The sequence below is a fragment of the Ovis aries genome, chromosome X, assembly GCF_016772045.2.
Source record: "Ovis aries strain OAR_USU_Benz2616 breed Rambouillet chromosome X, ARS-UI_Ramb_v3.0, whole genome shotgun sequence".
Lineage (NCBI taxonomy): Eukaryota > Metazoa > Chordata > Mammalia > Artiodactyla > Bovidae > Ovis > Ovis aries.
This window is the reverse complement of record NC_056080.1, coordinates 63529059-63547960: the sequence shown is the minus strand read 5'-3', so window position 1 is coordinate 63547960 and position 18902 is coordinate 63529059. Positions and strand designations below refer to the sequence as shown.

Below are 18902 nucleotides of genomic sequence, written 5' to 3'. Positions count from 1 at the left end.
TTCAGGATCAGTCCTTCCAATGAATATTCAGGACTGATTTCCTCTAGGATAGACTGGTTGAATCTCCTTGCAGTCCAAGGGACTCTCAAGAGTCTTCCAGCACCACAGTTCAAAAGCATCAATTCTTCAGTGTATGTTTAGTGGATGTATTATTAGGCCTAGAGAATTCCATAGTCCATGGGGTCACAAAGAGTCAGACATGACTGAACGACTTATACATACACACACAATTATTAGGAACATTATTTGACCCACAGTCATATTTTCATCAAAAACTATGTAATAACAGATTTATAGAGCACCACTATCTTTTGACTCTTTTGTATTCTTGTCACTAGAATGAGATTGAGGAAAACAGGAAGGGCTTGAATTCTTGGCCTAGTTATTATATATTATTTTAATCTTCCAGTTTTTTCCCCACAAGGAGATCCAACCAGTCCATTCTAAAGGAGATCAGTCCTGGGTGTTCATTGGAAGGACTGATGCTGAGGCTGAAACTCCAATACTTTGGCACCTCATGTGAAGAGTTGACTCATTTGAAGAGACCCTGATGCTGGGAGGGATTGGGGGCAGCAGGAGAAGGGGACGACAGAGGATGAGATGGCTGAATGGCATCACCAACTTGATGCTTATGAGTTTGGGTGCACTCTGGGAGTTGGTGATGGACAGGGAGGCCTGGTGTGCTGCGATTCATGGGGTCGTGTGAGTTCTGTGATGGTATTTTGAGAAAGAGATTTTCATTTGACTTAAAAAAATTATTTTTGCCTGTGCAGCACGTTTTTGGATCTTAGTTCCCTGACCAGGGATCAAACCTACACCCCCTGCATTGGAAGCATGGAGTCTAAACCATTGGACTTCCAGTGAAGTCCTTCTATGATCATTTTAAAATATAGTTATTATGTTTACAATAAGGACAGTGTTAATGAGATATTTTTCAATATTGAGCTTTAACTATGGTTGTATAGGAATATATAATGCCAAGGTCTTCTGATAAGAAATAAGGGAAACAGCAAAGGAAATATGCATAAATGTACTTGTGTGCGGTAATATTAATGGTTCAGTATATGAGCCCAAGGGAAGTTTGTATCAGTTTTAATGCTATTTAATATTCGTTGCTTTAATTTTGCTTCTGTTCTCAGCCTGACACCTTGAGAATTTGACACCATTATCTGTAATCAGGCAGTGTGATCTAGAGAAAGATCATAGAACTAACATTAGAAAATCTATTACTAATGAAATTTGTGACCTTGGATCACTTATGTAACTACTATGTGCTTTGATTTACTCATCTGAAATATTAGTTCAGCATTATTTGTGTAGATGACTTGCAATGAAGATAGCATAAATAATACAACAGTACTTTGAAAAGTTGAGTATGTAATAATAGACTATGATTACATTATTAACTATAGAAATGATCATCTAGAAGACATGTTTTGATGGAAAATGGAAATATATTAGCGCCATCTTGTGGAAATATAACAAATTATATAGTAGCAGTTTTAATAAGATAATTTATTATACATAACACTTTATAGCTGTGAGAATTCTTACAGATCATCTAGTTCAATAATTAAAAAGCTATATTCTGTTGTGTCCTTGGGGTCTACCAGAAGAGCTAGATATATAATATAGGGTTCTTATTTGTAGTTTTTAAATTAGTCATCCCTGCCATTGCCCCTATTTTTTGTGATGAAGAGTCAGCTGTTAATCTGACTTTTTACATGTATTATTCCCTTTTACATGATGAAACATTTTTCTCTTATTGTTTTCAGTATTTTCTCTTTGAATAATTTGACCATAATGTGTTTGAGTATGGATTTCTTTGTGTTATCCTATGTGGAGCCTATTAAGCTTCTTAATGTGTGAAAAGCAGTGAAAGTGAAAGTCATGTCCGACTGTTTGTGACCCCATGGACTACACAGTCCATGGAACTCTCCAGGCCAGAATACTGGAGTGGGTAGCCTTTCTCTTCTCCAGGGGATCTTCCCAACCCAGGGATCAAACCCAGGTCTCCCACATTGCAAGCAGATTCTTTACCAACTGAGCCACAAGGGAAGCCCAAGAATACTGGAATGGGTAGCCTACCTCTTCTCCAACAGATCTTCCCGACCCATGGATCGAACGGGGGTCTTCTGCACTGTAGGCAAATTCTTTACCGAGTAGATTATTTTTCTTTTTTCATCAAATTTGGGACATTTTCAGCCATTGTTTCTTTGAATATGTTTCCTATCCCTTTCTCTTGCCTCCCTCCTTTTGGTACTCTGATTGTGCTTATGTTGGTGTCCCACATTTCTCTGAGGCATTCTTCTTTTTTTCTCATCTATGTTTTATTGTTTAGATTTGTATAATCACTATCAATCTATCTGCATGTTTGTTTATTCTCTTTTTGCCTGCTCAGATCTACTTTTAGCCTCTTCTAGTGAATTTTTCATTTCAATTATACTTTTCAGCTTGAGAATTTCTACTTTTTAAAATTATTTTGATCATTTAATCAATATATTCTTATTCTCTATTTGATGAATCACTGTTACCATACCTTCCTTTATTTAAACATGGTTTCCTAAAGTTTTTTGAACATATTTCCAATAGCTTCTTTGAAGTATTTTTATAATAAGTATAATATTTAAGACTTCTTAAAGGCAGTTTCTATTGCTTTCTCCTATTCCTCTCTATGAGTCACTGTTTTATTGTATGTCATATAATATTTTCTTGAAAACTAGACATTTTGGATAATATATTGTGGCAAGTTTGGATACCTATCTCCCTCTTTTCTGGTAGTTACTGTTCTTTTATTGTTTGTTTGGTCATCTATTTGTTAGTTCACCTGACTGGACTAATTCTGTGAGGTCTGTTTTTCTTACAGTATATGACCCCTAATGTCCCTGCTGAGAGTTTTTTCTCCTGTTTTTGTCTTTTCATGGCTCTATGGGGTTCACCCCTGCATCTGGAAACATAAATCCCATGTTGGTCAAAGGTTATTTTAAGCCCACTTAGCCAGTTTGATTTTCAGCCTTTCCTTTTGATTATGTGTTTGGCTTAAAGACTGTCTTCACAGTTCAGTGAATTCATTATTTTGCCCTGTATTCAGCCAGGGGCTAGTAGCCAATATGTTCTCTCTCTGGTCATGCCTGAGTGAGTAGTCTCCAACACTACCCACCACCCCTTACCCCCCAGAAATGAATGTGTTTTCATTTTTTTAAGACAGAAGTTTTTTAGGACGCTTTTAAGTTTATAGCAACATTGAGAGGAAGGTACGGAGATTTCCCGCATACCCCCTTCCCCACCACATGCCTGAGTGAGTGAAGTTGCTCATTCGTGTCTGACTCTTTGCGACCCCATGGACTAGTAGCCTACCAGGCTCCTCCCTCCATGGGATTCTCCAGGCAAGAGTACTGGAGTGGGTTGCCATTTCCTTCTCCAGGGGATCTTCCTGACCCAGGGATCGAACCCCGGTCTCCCGCATTCCAGGCAGACACTTTAACCTCTGAGCCACCGGGGAAGCCCCCACCACATGCATAGCCTCCTCCTCAATCAAGCATGGCTAAGATCTCCATTGTTTTTGACTATACCCTTAGGCAGGAGTCTCTCTCTCCTTGCTTGGTTTTCAAGTCATTTCCCTTAGGCAGAAATGCTGAGCTCTTCCTCTTTATTACCTACTTCTTCCCTTGGGCAGAAACTGTGCCACAATGCTGCAGTTGGTGGCAGGAGTGTGGTAGCTCCTCCTGCAGTAGATGTTGTGGAGATGGTAGCCCCTAATCTTATTAGTATGCCTTCCATTCCTGGAGCCTCTGCCCCAAGAGCCAGCCTGGGTGAAGGTGATAAGCTGTTAACACCTGGGGTCGAGCCCTTAGTCTAAGAGTGAGAACTGAGTTGGGGAAAGGAAGACCCAGTCCTTTCATTGTTCCTGCCTGTGATAGTACTTTTGCATCACAATTCTGGGGAAGATAAGAGAGGCTAGCAGCCTGAGTCTAGGACTTGGAGGAGGAGGGAATTCCCACTTATTTTTTGTTTTAAATTGGAGTATAATTGACTTTCAACATTATATCAGTTTCAGGTGTACAACACAGTGACTTGATATTTTTGTATCTTACAAAATGATCACCACAAGTTTAGTTGCCTGTATTCCCTATACTGTACATTATGTCTCCATGACTTATTTATTTTAAAACTGGAAGCTTGTGCCTCTTGATTTCTGTCACCTAGTTCACTCATCTCCCCACCCCACTTCCTAATTCTTTTCTTGACAGCACTCATCTGGAGCCATCACATGGAGGTAGTGTGGATAGGAGCAGGTCATGGCCCAAATGCCAGAGACTCACTGTTTTTACTGAAATTCTGATGGTTTTTGTTTAATAAATGTTTTTCAATTGCTGTATGCCCTTAGGACACTTTCCAGAGACAAATGGTTGTTTTAATGATTTATCCAGGCAGATGGTTGTTTCACTGGGGAGAGAAGGTCCAAGAACTTCTTAATGCCACGGTTGCAGAAGTTCTGTTTTCATTGATTATTTTAAAAACTGGAAGCAGTAGAAGGTTTAATGTACCAACGGAGACCTCTATGAAACAGGGCTTTCAATGAGGCTATTATAATATAGGCCAGCTTTATACCTTCGTTAACAAGCTGAAAACTCAGTTTGGTAGCTCTGGGTCTTTCAGACTTTTTTAAAAGAAATCTTCAAAGCAATAACTTCAATATAGTAGAGTTCACCAAAATTTTATTGACTTCCTTCCTTGGAATACCAATTTTATGGTGAGTGATCTTTGTTTTGCTTTTAGGTGTTTTGAAAACCTGAGGCTCATATTCATACATTATTTGTGGTTATCAGAATGTCCCATAGATAATATAGTATGGTAATTAAAGCAGATAACTGAAAGTCAAATTTCTTTTCTCCCCAACCCCTTGCTCTCATTTTCAGTATTAATCTAGGAAATATTAGAAATCACTTAACTGCTAAACTGGTTCATTCAGCTGCAAAATGGAACTAATATTGTACGTCACAAGGGTGTTGTGAAACATAATAAATATTGCTGAAACATTTGTTTTCATGAAACTCTTAGATTTGTTTTATTATAAAAATATATTTCTTACACTTTAAAATGTGCTCATAAAGTAAGGGCTTGTACACACATGTAAAACAGTTTTATATAGTATATATAGCCAAATGGAGAAGAGCAATACTGTAATTATGGTGTTGATTTATTGAATATATATCCTGAGGAAATTGTGGTTTTCTAAAGTTAGAAAATATTGCCTTATACAATTGATTTTTAACTATTAATTGGCTAATAATCTGTTGTAGTACAAACTAGAAAAATTGCAATTAAGTATAATTATCACGTCTTCTTAGTAATATGTAATATTGAAAAAAAGTATAATTTGAAATAAATGTGTATATATATGTGCTTTTTTCCTTTTTAAATTACAGCCAAAGCTATGATATTGGGAGGACGGATAGGAATTCTGTTGAGCCAGAAATGCTGGTAAGGATCATGTTAAATATTGCAGAAATAGATTGAAGAAATACAGTTTATGTTATTTTAATAAATTTATAATAATCCATCTCTCTATTTCTGAGTGTTCATTGGGCACATCACTTAATATCTCAGTGTGTTAGTTTCCATAAAGTTGATAAACTTGTAGAATCTACCATCCAGGTAGATTCTTATACTCATCAGTTAATACATGTAAAGTGCTTAGGACAATGTTTGGCTATATATGTTTTAGCTTTTATTTACATGCTCAAAAATTTTAGGTTTCCTGTAACCACTCAGATAGTACATGCCTGGTATGGAAGTTTAATTTTACTATTTAATCAAATAAAATGTGATAATGTAATAAATCTTATATAAAGCTAATTTAATAAATGCCATAACAAAATGGAATTTTTTTAAATATCCATCTCTGCTTCTTACCATTATTATATCAATCAAAATGGAACTTAATACTTATATATAGCTAGCATTGTGGTAGATAGGGAATAAAAGAGAAGCATAAAACATTGCCTCTATCCTTAAGAAGCTTATGTTTAAAAGATGAAACTAATATAAGTGAATACAATGGAATATTATTCAGCCATGAAAAGGAAAGAATTTCTGACACATGCTACAACATAGGTGAACCTTGAGGACATTGTGCTAAGTGAAGTAAGCCATTCACAAAAAGACATACTGTGTGATTCCATTTCAATGAGGTATCTTGGTTTCTCAAATTCACAGAGGCAGAAAATAGAATGGTAGTTGCAGAGGTTTGGAGAGAGGTTTTGAGAGAGGAGCACATGGTGAACTATTGTTTAATGAGTATAGAGTTTCAATTTTGTAAGATTAAAAGAGTTCTGGAGATGTATGATGGTGATGTTTGTACAGAAGTGTGAATATTCTTAATATTACTGAACCATGTACTTAAAAATGGTTAAAATGATCAATTTTTTGTTATATATATTTTGCCACAATTAAAAATAATAAGATTATATTATGATAGTGTCATATATTAGATAGTCTCATATATAGCAATGAGAATAGATTACAATAATTGTAACTATGTGGATGTCCTCACATATAATGTTGAACAGAGCAAAATACAAGGTAGTATATACTGTATATTTACATAAATATGAATGCCAAAAGCAGGTAGACCTAATACATGGTGTTAAAAGTCAGATAATTGGTTACCCTTGTTTTGAATAGTGTCTGAAAAGAGGTATGAGATGAGACTAATGTTCTGTTTCTTGATTTCTGTGTTGTTAATATATGTTTGTTCATTTTGAGAAAATTCTGAGTTGTACCATTGAGATTTTTGAACTTTTTCTGTATGGATTTTTTACTTCAGTTAAAATGTAAAAAGAAGATTTTTTAAAAAAAAGTACAAGTGAAACAACTTGAGAAAAATAAGTGACAGACTGTGTGGTACTAAGCTGACGTATGCAGAAGGGTATACGGAATAGGGAAATATTAGTGTTGACTAGAATATTTGAAGAAGTCTTCTGATGACTTCCCTGGTGGCTCAGTGGTAAAGAATCTACCTGCCAGTGCAGGAGAAATGGGTTCTATCCCTAGTCCAGGAAGATCCCGCATGCTATGGAGCAGCTAAGCCTGTGCACCACAACTATTGAGCCTGTGCTCTAGAGCCCGGGAACTGCAACTACTGAGCCCTTGAGCCACAACTACTGAAACCCTTGCACCCTAAAGGTTGTGCTTCACAGCAAGAGAAGCCACCACAATGAGAAGCCTGCACACCACAACTAGAAAGTAGCCGCTGCTTGCTGCAATCAAAGAAAAGCCCATGCAGCACTGAACACCCAGCATAACCAGTAAACAAAAGAATTTAAAAAAGGAAATCTTCTGGTAGGAGATAGACCTGAAAAGCAGATGGAGTTCGTATAGTTAAAAGGGAGGGAAAGGGGAATTCGAGATAAAGGATCTAGTTGAGAAGACTTCTGAAGGAGGAAGTGAAGATGGAAGATAGGAATTAAGTGTAATTGATACCTAATATTCATATTGTAAGGTATGGAGAAGTAAGATTATGAAATTGTTTTTCTTTCATGCTAGCAATACTTTATTGGGGTATAACTTATATATACATATATATGAGATAAAGTTATGACCAACCTAGACAGCATATTGAAAAGCAGAGACATTACTTCGTCAACAAAGGTCCATCTAGTCAAGGCTGTGGTTTTTCCAGCGGTCATGTATGGATGTGAGAGTTGGACTATAAAGAAAACTGAGTGACGACGAATTGATGTTTTTGAACTGTGATGTTGGAGAAGACTCTTGAGAGTCTTGTGGACTGCAAGGAGATCCAACCAGTCTATCCTAAAGGAGATCAGTCCTGGTTATTCATTGGAAGGACTGATGTGGAAGCTGAAACTCCAATACTTTGGCCACCTGATGCAAAGAGCTGACTCATTTGAGAAGACCCTGATGCTGGGAAAGATTGAGGGCAGCAGGAGAAGGGGACGACAGAGGATGAGATGGCTGGATGGCATCACAGACTCTGGGAGTTGGTGATGGACAGGGAGGCCTGGCATGCCGCAGTTCATGGGGTTGCAAAGAGTCGGACATGACTGAGCGACTCAACTGAACTGTACAAATGTTAAAGAGTATACAGCATGATGAATTTCAGTTTATCTATATGGTCTTGTAAGTACCACACAGATCAAGATACAGACATTTCCATCACCCTCAAAAGTTACCTTGGCCCCTTTTCAGTTAACAGCTATTCCTACCCTCCTGATAAAACCAGTATTTTGATTTTTATTGCTATAGATTATTTTTGGCTTTTCTTGAACAGTTTGTACTCTTTTATTTCTGGCTTCTTTTGCTTAACATAATGGTTTTGAGATTCATCCATTTTGTGTTATCTTTCTGATTATTTGACCCTTTTACTATTATAGAATAACTGCAGTCTCTTTCAGAGATGCCATAATTACTCCATCAAAGTCCTCTGGAGGAGTTTATAAGTTGAAAGTTGTTCCATGATAATAATAATGATATTAAGTATATTATATATGTCTTAGTTCTTAAATTAAAAAACTCAAAGATGTGACACCCTAAATGTCCTTTCTCAAAGATTCACAGAGCCATAATGTACTTAACTTTTTTTTTTTAAGTTAGAAGACCACCTTTGCCTGGTCCTACTTTCCTCACTATACTTAAAGGTAGAATATTCATGGAAATAGGGCCCTTCCTTTCAAAATGTGAATCTGTAGTTAAACAAGTTTGTGCTGACTAGAATTACTCTCCTTATCAATGTAGACCTGACTGGAGAAACTGACTTAATTAAGAAATACTTTATTAATTTTAAAACTTGGCTGAGTTGGGAGAAATCTTCCCTATAGGAAAGAGTATCTGTTCCTACTGAAATAATGGTCCAGTTGGTTAATCTCAACTAGGCTATAAAGACTTTGAGAGAAGAATTATGGCTTTCTAATTATTGCTTTTGATGGATGCCTAATATAATGCTACCAAAACAGTAGGTGATAAGATGATTACACTAAATATTGCTGGGCTTTGATTTCCTTATTTTTAAAGTGGGAATGATAAAGTACTTTAGCATTAGAAAACGGTTAAGAAAATAATTATATTAACAGAATTATATTAAATTTAAATAAACTATTACTATAAAATTCTCAGACGGTGTTTGGTGTGGGTAACGTAATGATGAGATATATCCTAAGACTGTCGTTGCTTAAGGAAATGATATTTCATAATTATGACTGAGGTTTGAGAAATGCCTGTCACTGTGTAAGTCATAGTCAGCTGTTGTATTGCAGTCTAACCCTCAATTATGTGTGTGTATGTTTTCTATTTTCAATTACAGGCTAAAGTCCTGCGGTTACTGGCCACTGCTTATTTGGATTGGGACAGCAGCGAATATTATGATAAGGCCCTCAACATTATAAACCTAGCAAACAAGGTATAAGAAGTTTTTACTTTGAATATTATCTTAATGCAATTTTGAAAGCATTGATTCACATTTTGAAATCCAGTTTAGACATTTGCTCCAGTATTCCTTTTTAAAAAAATAACATATTGTGACAGTTTCTTCTGCAGTGCAGAAAGGAAAAATAAAATATACTTCTATGACAACAGATATTTTTGAAAAAATTCTCTTTTGTACAGAACAGAAAGTGTTGTCTACTGTGAGTAAATTTTAGGGTAAAAAAGAAATGATGATAAAATAGATAATGAGATTTAGTTTAAAAAACAACATCAGTGTTTCACATTAGCTCATACTCATACATACAAACACACACACACACACATACATACACACACGTGTACATACTTTATACTCCTGAACAAGGAACACTGATAGACTGATGACTGTTTTAAAGAGATTCAGTTAGGATCAATGTATCTTATTCTGTAAGGCAATTAAATATACTAATATATTTTTAAAGTTTTTTTTTTTTTCAACAAGATGGGATGCATGAAAGGGATAGTTTAATCAGGATATTAAATTGAGAGACCATTTATTTGAACTATATTTTCTTAAAATTTATGTCACATGGATGGGGTTATAAATGCTGAAAAGCTTCTTTTATATTAAATTTTTATTTAAAAATATTAATATACATGAACATTTTCAAAAGTTGCATCCTGTTTTGTTTTGCATTTGCTGAGATGCAAGTCTGAATAAAAAATAGAATCCAAGACAATTGAGGTGGTTGCGTACTGGCTACATGGCTCCTTTTCAGTATGTGTTTTTGTTCACTAGATGTAGAAGTTGTAATTTTTATAACGATAATTGTTCATCTGCCTTAGTCCTGACATATCACATTTAATAGGCTAATTACTGATCATAGATATCAATAAACTGGATGTGTTAGGATTTTGGTGGCAGTATACATGTAAAAGAGTTTTATTTGTAAACAGTTTGAAAGCTAGAGAAAGACTGAAAGAATAGTGTGAAGAATACTTGCCTATATACTTTCCCCAGCATCACCTGTTATTAACATTTTGTGCATTCTATTTCTCTATATTGTTCAGTTCAGTTTAGTCACTCAGTCAAGTCCGATTCTTTGCGACCCCACGGACTGGAGCACACTAGGCTTCCCTGTCCATCACCATCTCCTGGAGCCTGTTCAAACTCATGTCCATTGAGTTGGTGATGCCATCCAACCATCTCATCTTCTGTTGTCCCCATCTCCTCTTGCCGTCAGTCTTTCCCAGCATCAGGGTCTTTTCAAATGAGTCAGTTTTTCACATCAGGTGGCCAGAGTATTAGAGTTTCAGCTTCAGCATCAGTCCTTCCAATGAATATTCAGGACTGATTTCCTTCAGGATGGACTGGTTGGATTTCCTTGCAGTCCAAGGGACTCTCAAGAATCTTCTCCAACACCACAGTTGAAAAGCATCAATTCTTTGGCACTCGGCTTTCTTTATGGTCCACCTCTCACATCCATACATGACTAATGGAAAAACCATCGCTTTGAGTAGATGGACTTTTGTTGGCAAAGTAATGTCTCTGATTTTAATATGCTTTCTAGGTTGATCATAGCTTTTCTTCCAAGGAGCATGCGTCTTTTAATTTTGTGGCTGCAGTCACCATCTGCAGTGATTCTGGAGCCCAAGAAAATGAAGTCTGTCACTGTTTCCATTATTTCCCCTCTATTGCCATGAAGTAATGGGACAGGATGCCACAGTCTTCATTTCTTGAATGTTGAGTTTTAAGCCAACTTTTTCACTCTCTTCTTTCACTTTCATCAAGAGGCTCTTTATTTCTTCTTCATATCTGAAATTATGGATATGTCTCCTACAATCTTGATTCCAGCTTGGGCTTCATCCAGCCCAGCCTTTCTCATGATGTACTCTGCATATAAGTTAAATAAGCAGGGTGACAATATACAGCCTTGACGTACTCCTTTCCCTATTTGGAACCAGTCTGTTGTTCCATGTCCAGTTCTAACTGTTTCTTCTTGAGCTGCATGCACATTTTTCACGAGGTAAGTAAGGTGGTCTGGTATTCCCATCTCTTTAAGAATTTTCCACAGTTTGTCGTGATCCACACAGTCAAAGGCTTTGGTGTAGTCAACAAAGCAGAAGTAGATATTTTTCTGGAACTCTCTTGCTTTTTGATGATCCAACAGATGTTGGCAATTTGATCTCTGGTTCCTCTGCCTTTCCTAAAACCCACATGAACATCTGGAAGTTCTTGGTTCATGTACTGTTGAGGCCTGGCTTGGAGAATTTTGAGCATTACTTTGCTAGCGTGTGAGATGAGTGCAGTTGTGCGGTAGTTGGAGCATTCTTTGGCATTGCCTTTCTTTGAGTTTAGAATGAAACCTGACCTTTTCCAGTCCTGTGTCCACTGTTGAGTTTTCCAAATTTGCTGGCATATTGGGTGCTGCAGTTTACAGCATCATCTTTTAGGAATTGAAGTGGCTTAACTGGAATTCCATCACCTCCTCTAGCTTTGTTGGTAGTGATGCTTCCTAAGGCCCACCTGGCCTCACACTCCAGGATGTCTGGCTCAAGGTGAGTGAGTACACCATCGTGGTTATCTGGATCATTAAGATCTTTTTTGTATAGTTCTTCTGCGTATTCTTGCCACCTCTTCTTAATATCTTCTGCTTCTGTTAGGTCCATACCGTTTCTGTGCTTTATTGTGCCTATCTTTGCATGAAATGTTCCCTTGGTATCTCTGATTTTCTTGAAGAGATCTCTAGTCTTTCCCATTCTTTTGTTTTCCTCTATTTCTTTGCATTGATCTCTGAGGAAGGCTTTCTTATCTCTCCTTGCTATTTTTTGGAACTCTACATTCAGATGGGTATATCTTTTCTCTTTTACCTTTTGCTTCTCTTCTTTTCTCAGCTATTTGTAAGGCCTCCTAAAACAACCATTTTGCCATTTTGCATTTCCTTTTTGGGGGGGATGGTCTTGATCACTGTCTCCTGTACAGTGTCATGAACCTCTGTCCATATTTCTTCAGGCACTCTATCAAATCTAATCCCTTGAATCTATTTGTCACTTCCACTGTATAATCATAAGGGATTTGATTTACATCATACCTGAATGGTCATACCTGAATATATAACTCTATATTATTGAGAAAATATAATTCATGCATTCATGTTATTGAGGGTAATATAATGATATATCCGTAATAATATATATTATATGCACTCAGTATTGAACTTTATAGCATGTTTTTCTCTCTAATATATGATGAGTATGGGATCATTTATGTGACATGTCTCTTAAGTCTCCTGTAATCTGAAACATTTCTGTAGCCTTTATTTTGACTTTTGTGTCATTGCTATTTTAGAAGAATACAGTAGCTCCCCACCTTGTTTTAAATGAAAATTCTTCATTTGAGATTTATCTGATTTTTTAATGATTAGACTCAGGTTATGTATTTGTGGGGCTTCCCCAGTAGCTCAGCTGGTAAAGAAGACACTTGCAATGTAGGCGACCCCAGTTCAATTCCTGGGTTGGGAAGTTCCCCTGGAGAATGGATAGGCTACCCACTCCAGTATTCCTCTGATTCCCTGGTGGCTCACATGATATAGAATTGGCCTGCAATGTGGGCAACCTGGATTCAGACCCTAGGTTGGGAAGATCCCCTGGAGGAGGGCATGGTAACCCACTCCAGTATTCTTGCCTAGAGAATCCCCGTGGACAGAGGAGCCTGGCAGGCTACACTCCATGGGGTCGCAAAGAGTCAGACACGACTGAGCAACTAAGCACAGCACAGCGTAGCTCTTACCCAAAGAAAGGTCTTGCAGCAGATTTTTTTTTTTTTAAACCTAAGGAGCTTCCCTGGTGGCTCAGAGGTTAAAGCGTCTGCCTGCAATGCGGGAGACCTGGGTTCGATCCCTGGGTTGGGAAGATCCCCTGGAGAAGGAAATGGCAACCCACTCCAGTATTCTTGCCTGGAGAATCCCATGGATGGAGGAGCCTGGAGGGCTACAGTCCACGGGGTTGCAAAGAGTTGGACACGACTGAGTGACTCCACGTTCGCTTTCTTTCACTTTTATCTGTATTTGAAGTCTGGAAAATGTGTAAGATTCCTTAAAGAGAGAGTGTAGAAAAAGGAGCATTTAGTTTTATAGAAGCTGAATGTTATGAAAGCCTTACAGTAAGGTGCTTGGAGGATAAGAGGAACACCTTAAAGTGGTTATAATACCCACTAGGTGGGCAAAAACTTAGAAGTCCAGTAATTCCAAGTGTTAACAAGGATGTGGAACACTGGAAATTCTTATCCACAACTGATGTCAGTGTAAAGTGATATCAGTCAGTTCAGTTCAGTCGCTCAGTCGTGTCCGACTCTTTGCGACCCCATGAATCGCAACACCCCCATGAATGGCCTCCCTGTCCATCACCAGCTCCCGGAGTTCACTCAGACTCATGTCCTTCGAGTTGGTGATGCCATCCAGCCATCTCATCCTCTGTTGTCCCCTTTTCCTCCTGCCACCAATCCCTCCCAGCATCAGAGTCTTTTCCAATGAGTCAACTCTTCACATGAGGTGGCCAAAGTACCGGAGTTTCAGCTTTAGCATCATTCTTTCCAGAGAACACCCAGGACTGATCTCCTTTAGAATGGGCTGGTTGGATCTCCTTGCAGTCCAAGGGACTCTCAAGAGTCTTCTCCAACACCACAGTTCAAAAGCATCAATTCTTCGGCGCTCAGCTTTCTTCACAGTCCAACTCTCACATCCATACACGACCACAGGAAAAACCATAGCCTTGACTAGACGCACCTTTGTTGACAAAGTAATGTCTCTGCTTTTGAATATGCTATCTAGGTTGGTCATAACTTTCCTTCCAAGGAGTAAGCATCTTTTAATTTCATGGCTACAGTCAACATCTGCAGTGATTTTGGAGCCCCAAAAGATAAAATCTGATAGTTTCCACTGTTTCCCCATCTGTTTCCCATGAAGTGATGGGACCAGATACCATGATCTTCGTTTTCTGAATGTTGAGCTTTAAGCCAACTTTTTCACTCTCCTCTTTCACTTTCATCAAGAGGCTTTTTAGTTCCTCTTCACTTTCTGCCAAAAAAGTGGTATCATCTGCATATCTGAGGTTATTGGTATTTCTCCCGGCAATCTTCATTCCAGCTTGTGCTTCTTCCAGCCCAGCGTTTCTCATGATGTACTCTGCATGTAAGTTAAATAAGCAGGGTGACAATATACAGCCTTGACGTACTCCTTTTCCTATGTGGAACCAGTCTGTTGTTCCATGTCCAGTTCTAACTGTTGCTTCCTGACCCGCATATAGGTTTCTCAAGAGGCAGGTCAGGTGGTCTGCTATTCCCATCTCTTTCAGAATTTTCCAGTTTATTGTGATCCACAGTCAAGGCTTTGGCATAGTCAATAAAGCAGAAATAGATGTTTTTCTGGAACTTTCTCACTTTTTTGATGATCCAGCGGATGTTGGCAGTTTGATGTTTGGTTCCTCTGCCTTTTCTAAAACCAGCTTGGACATCTGGAAGTTCACAGTTCACGTATTGCTAAAGCCTGGCTTGGAGAATTTTGAGCATTACTTTACTAGTGTGTGAGATGAGTGCAATTGTGTGGTAGTTTGAGCATTCTTTGGCATTGCCTTTCTTTGGGCTTGGAATGAAAACGGACCTTTTCCAGTCCTGTGGCCACTGCTGAGTTTTCCAAATGTGCTGGCATATTGAGTGCAGCACTTTCACAGCATCATCTTCCAGGATTTGAAATAGCTCAACTGGAATTCCATCACCTCCACTAACTTTGTTCATAGTGATGCTTTCTAAGGCCCACTTGACTTCACATTCCAGGATGTCTGGCTCTAGGCGAGTGATCACACCATCGTGATTATCTTGGTTGTGGAGATCTTTTTTGTACAATTCTTCCATGTATTCTTTTTTTTTTTTTTTTTCTTCCATGTATTCTTGACACCTCTTCTTAACATCTTCTCCTTCTGTTAGGTCCATACCATCTGTCCTTTATCAAGCCCATCTTTGCATGAAATGTTCCCTTCTTATCTCTAAGTTTCTTGAAAAGATCTCTAGTCTTTCCCATTCTGTTGTTTTCCTCTATATCTTTGCACTGATCGCTGAAGGTAAAGTGGTATACCTTTTTGGAACTGCAAGTATGAGTCATCATCCTTTGTTCTGTTTCCAGGTTGTTTTGACATTCCTGGTACTTTCATATGAATTTGGGAATCAGCCTATCAATTTCTACAAAGATGCCAGCTGGGAATTTGATTGCATTGAATTCATAGATCAATTGGGAGATTACTTCTATCTAAACAATTATAAGTTTTCCAATCCAAGAATATGAGATGTGTTTTCATTTATTTAGGTCTTCTTCATTTTCTTACAATAATGTTTTATAAGTTTCAGTGTAGAAATCTTGCCCTTATTTTTAAAATTGATCCCTATGTATTTTATTCTCTTTTGTTGCCATTATAAATGGAATTATTTTCTTACCTTCACTTTTGGATTGTTCATTGCTAGTATATAAAACATGTTTTGAGCTCAAGACATATTCAAATATGCCCATTAGGAAAGATGGTAATGTAAGAAATTATAATGCATTCTTAGTTTATTCTTGTATTGATATCATCATTATTTGCAAATGGTTATAATACCTGTGGTTGCTTTCCCTAACTTTCCATTCCTCAGGCATCTCACACATAAATTTACAAAGCATGGAACTAATCAATACAGTGTCCACGTAGAGGTTGATTAATGTTGTGAAGGAAAAATTCTGTTCTGTGAGCCTAGCCTGCACTTTTAATCGTAGACAGCTGTTTCAAAATGTTCACTGTCTGGCAGAAGTAGAACTAAGTCCAAGTAGCAAGGACTTGGAAAAACCATTCTGAGTATATTGTTATTAATAGTAAATGTGACAGGCATATCCTATAGGAAAGACAGTATGTTTATTTCATTCAACCATTATTTGCAAAGGACTTTAGTTATTAAGATTTCGAAAGAAAGCAGATCTGATTGATGTGTAAGGTTTTGCTTACCAAGATAAGAATATGGTCTTATATCTCATAGTTTAAATATTGACCTTGCCATTAAATGCTTGCCACTCAATAGATGTGTTTACATGTTCTTTTCCAGGTACTGTTCCATTTAGATTGAATAAAATATCAGAAAATAGCCTCATGGATAGACTGGATATTATGATTTGATCTTTTATAATTTTGATTTCCTTTGATCATCAGTCATCTTGATGTGGTTTAGTGAAATAGGCAATTACTTGAAAATTGTCTTTTACATTCTACAGTTAATATCATTGTGATTTCTTTGTTTAAAATAGGAAGAGTTACATCCAGTTGGGCTTTTCTTAAAGGTGAAAATCCTCTTGAAGAATGAAATGGCTAATCAAGAACTTTTTCAAAGTAAGTAACATATCTGTGTGTGAAAAGTATATAGAAATATTAATACCAATTTGTTGACTGTAAGATATTTTGTGTTATACTAGCATAGGTATAATTTGATGGTGACTGAGAAAGAAACTGAGTACATAAGATTGTCAGGAAGCAAAGGAGAAGGAAGAGAACACAGTAGCAAATTTAGCAAGTAGTAAAGAAAAAAAGAGCTAAGTAAAAGCTATCAGTTTTCGTTTAGTCTAGCAGAAAATTGCAGCTACCCATCATGAAAAAAGATACCTATTGATAGAAAAAGCCTTTGCAATGCTGTGCCTTTTATAATTCCTTGTCTGTGAAGTGAATGTGAAAGTCGCTCAGTTGTGTCCAACTATTTGCGACCCCATGGACTATAGGGATTCTCTAGGCCAGAATACTGGAGTGGGTAGCCTTTCCCTTCTCCAGGGGATCTTTCCAACCCAGGAATTGATCCCAGGTCTCCCGCATTTCAGGTGGATTCTTTACCAACTGAGCCACAGGGAAGCCCAAGAATACTGGAGTGGGTAGCCTATCCCTTCTCCAGCAGATCTTCCTGACCCAGGAATTGAACTGGGGTGTCCTACATTGTGACTTCCCTGGTGGATCAGATGGTAAAGCGTCTGTCTACAATGTGGGAAACCCGGGTTTGATCCCTGGGTTGGGAAGATCCCCTGGCGAAGGAAATGGCAATCCACTCCAGTACTATTGCCTGGAAAATCCCATGGACAGAGGAGCCTGCTAGGCTACAGTCCATGAGGTCGCAAAGAGTCATTGTGGGTGGATTCTTTACCAACTGAGCTATCAAGGAAGCCCAGTTGCCTGTATAAACATTGCTGTTTGTTTTTCGAAATTCTCAAGGAACTAGAATGTGCATATGTCAGCATAAACTGATATGCAGCTCTGAGTCATTTGTCAAGTCACTTAAATTTTTTGTGCTTCAGTTTCTTTGGCTTTAAAAAATATATAATATTAATGTGTATCTCATTGTGTTGTTTTGAGAATTCTATGAAAAAAGTATGTAAAGCATTTAGTTCCATGCTTGGTACATAGTTAGTGTGCAATAAATATTACCTATCACTTAGTTATTATGATTACTACTATTAACTGTTATTACTACTATATAGAGGAATTAAGTGAGGCAAAGTATCTATGCACACTGACCTCTTAACAGTATTTCAATTATGTTTAGTCATAAAACTAATTTAAAATTTTTAATGTGTACATGCTTTATTTTTTACTGTATAAAATATCATAGAGCTGTATTATTTTTGGTATATAAAATTATATGTTAGTATAATAACTGATTATCCAGTAAATAATAGCAATTTATAATAAGTAGGACTGTAATCAGATTTGGAAGTTGCTGTAGATTTAGTGCCTATTTAGTAGTACTGAAACTTTCTGTGATTTCTAGAATATTAGCCAATCATCAGGAGATCTCAGGATCCGAAATACACAGAGGATTCTGCATCTCTGTAATAGTATCAGCTCAGATATGCACAGGCTGAAATCTCTTCAGAGCCAGAAAGACAACTTCATTCTTATTTTACAATATGGGAATAAACAAACCAACTAAGCAATTAGAGGAATAGTCTTATTCAAAGTAATATAGTGTAGGAAGATCAGAGAGATTATTGGAGTTACCTAGTTTGAGGTTAATTCGTATTAAATATTTTTAAATCAAAATGTAGAAAAGAAACCATTTTAAATGAAATTATTCTTATTTCTAGACTGTTTTTACTTAACTTGGTCTAGATACTCATGATAGAGTAATGAAGTTGCAACATCAGATTATAAACTAGGAAACTTCCATGAATTTAAGTTTTGTATAGTTTAAAATAATGCAATTATCTTTCATTTTGTTATATTGAAAGTATTGGTATATATGAAACTTGCATTTTTATATGTTCATTTGTTTGCTAATGAAAGTAGTTTTAAGAATCAACCTAACTACTATCATTGGAACTTCACCAGTATTTTTTATAGTAGAGAAAGTAGACATTTTAAAAATATGTAATGTTTTTTATTATGAAAAAGTAGTACATACACATTGAAGAAGTTTTTGGAAT

The 18902-nt window shown here is 37.1% G+C and overlaps 1 protein-coding gene across 1 annotated transcript in view; it reads left to right on the top strand.

Annotated features, from left to right (window-relative positions):
• TEX11 (testis expressed 11) overlaps window positions 1–18902 on the top strand; it is a 242760-nt gene that overhangs the window by 93715 nt on the left and 130143 nt on the right. The window contains exons 10-12 of the mRNA XM_015104932.4: window positions 5430–5484; window positions 9323–9418; window positions 16746–16827. Coding sequence (XP_014960418.1) covers window positions 5430–5484; window positions 9323–9418; window positions 16746–16827 — 233 coding nt within the window. The remainder of the gene's footprint in view (window positions 1–5429; window positions 5485–9322; window positions 9419–16745; window positions 16828–18902) is intronic.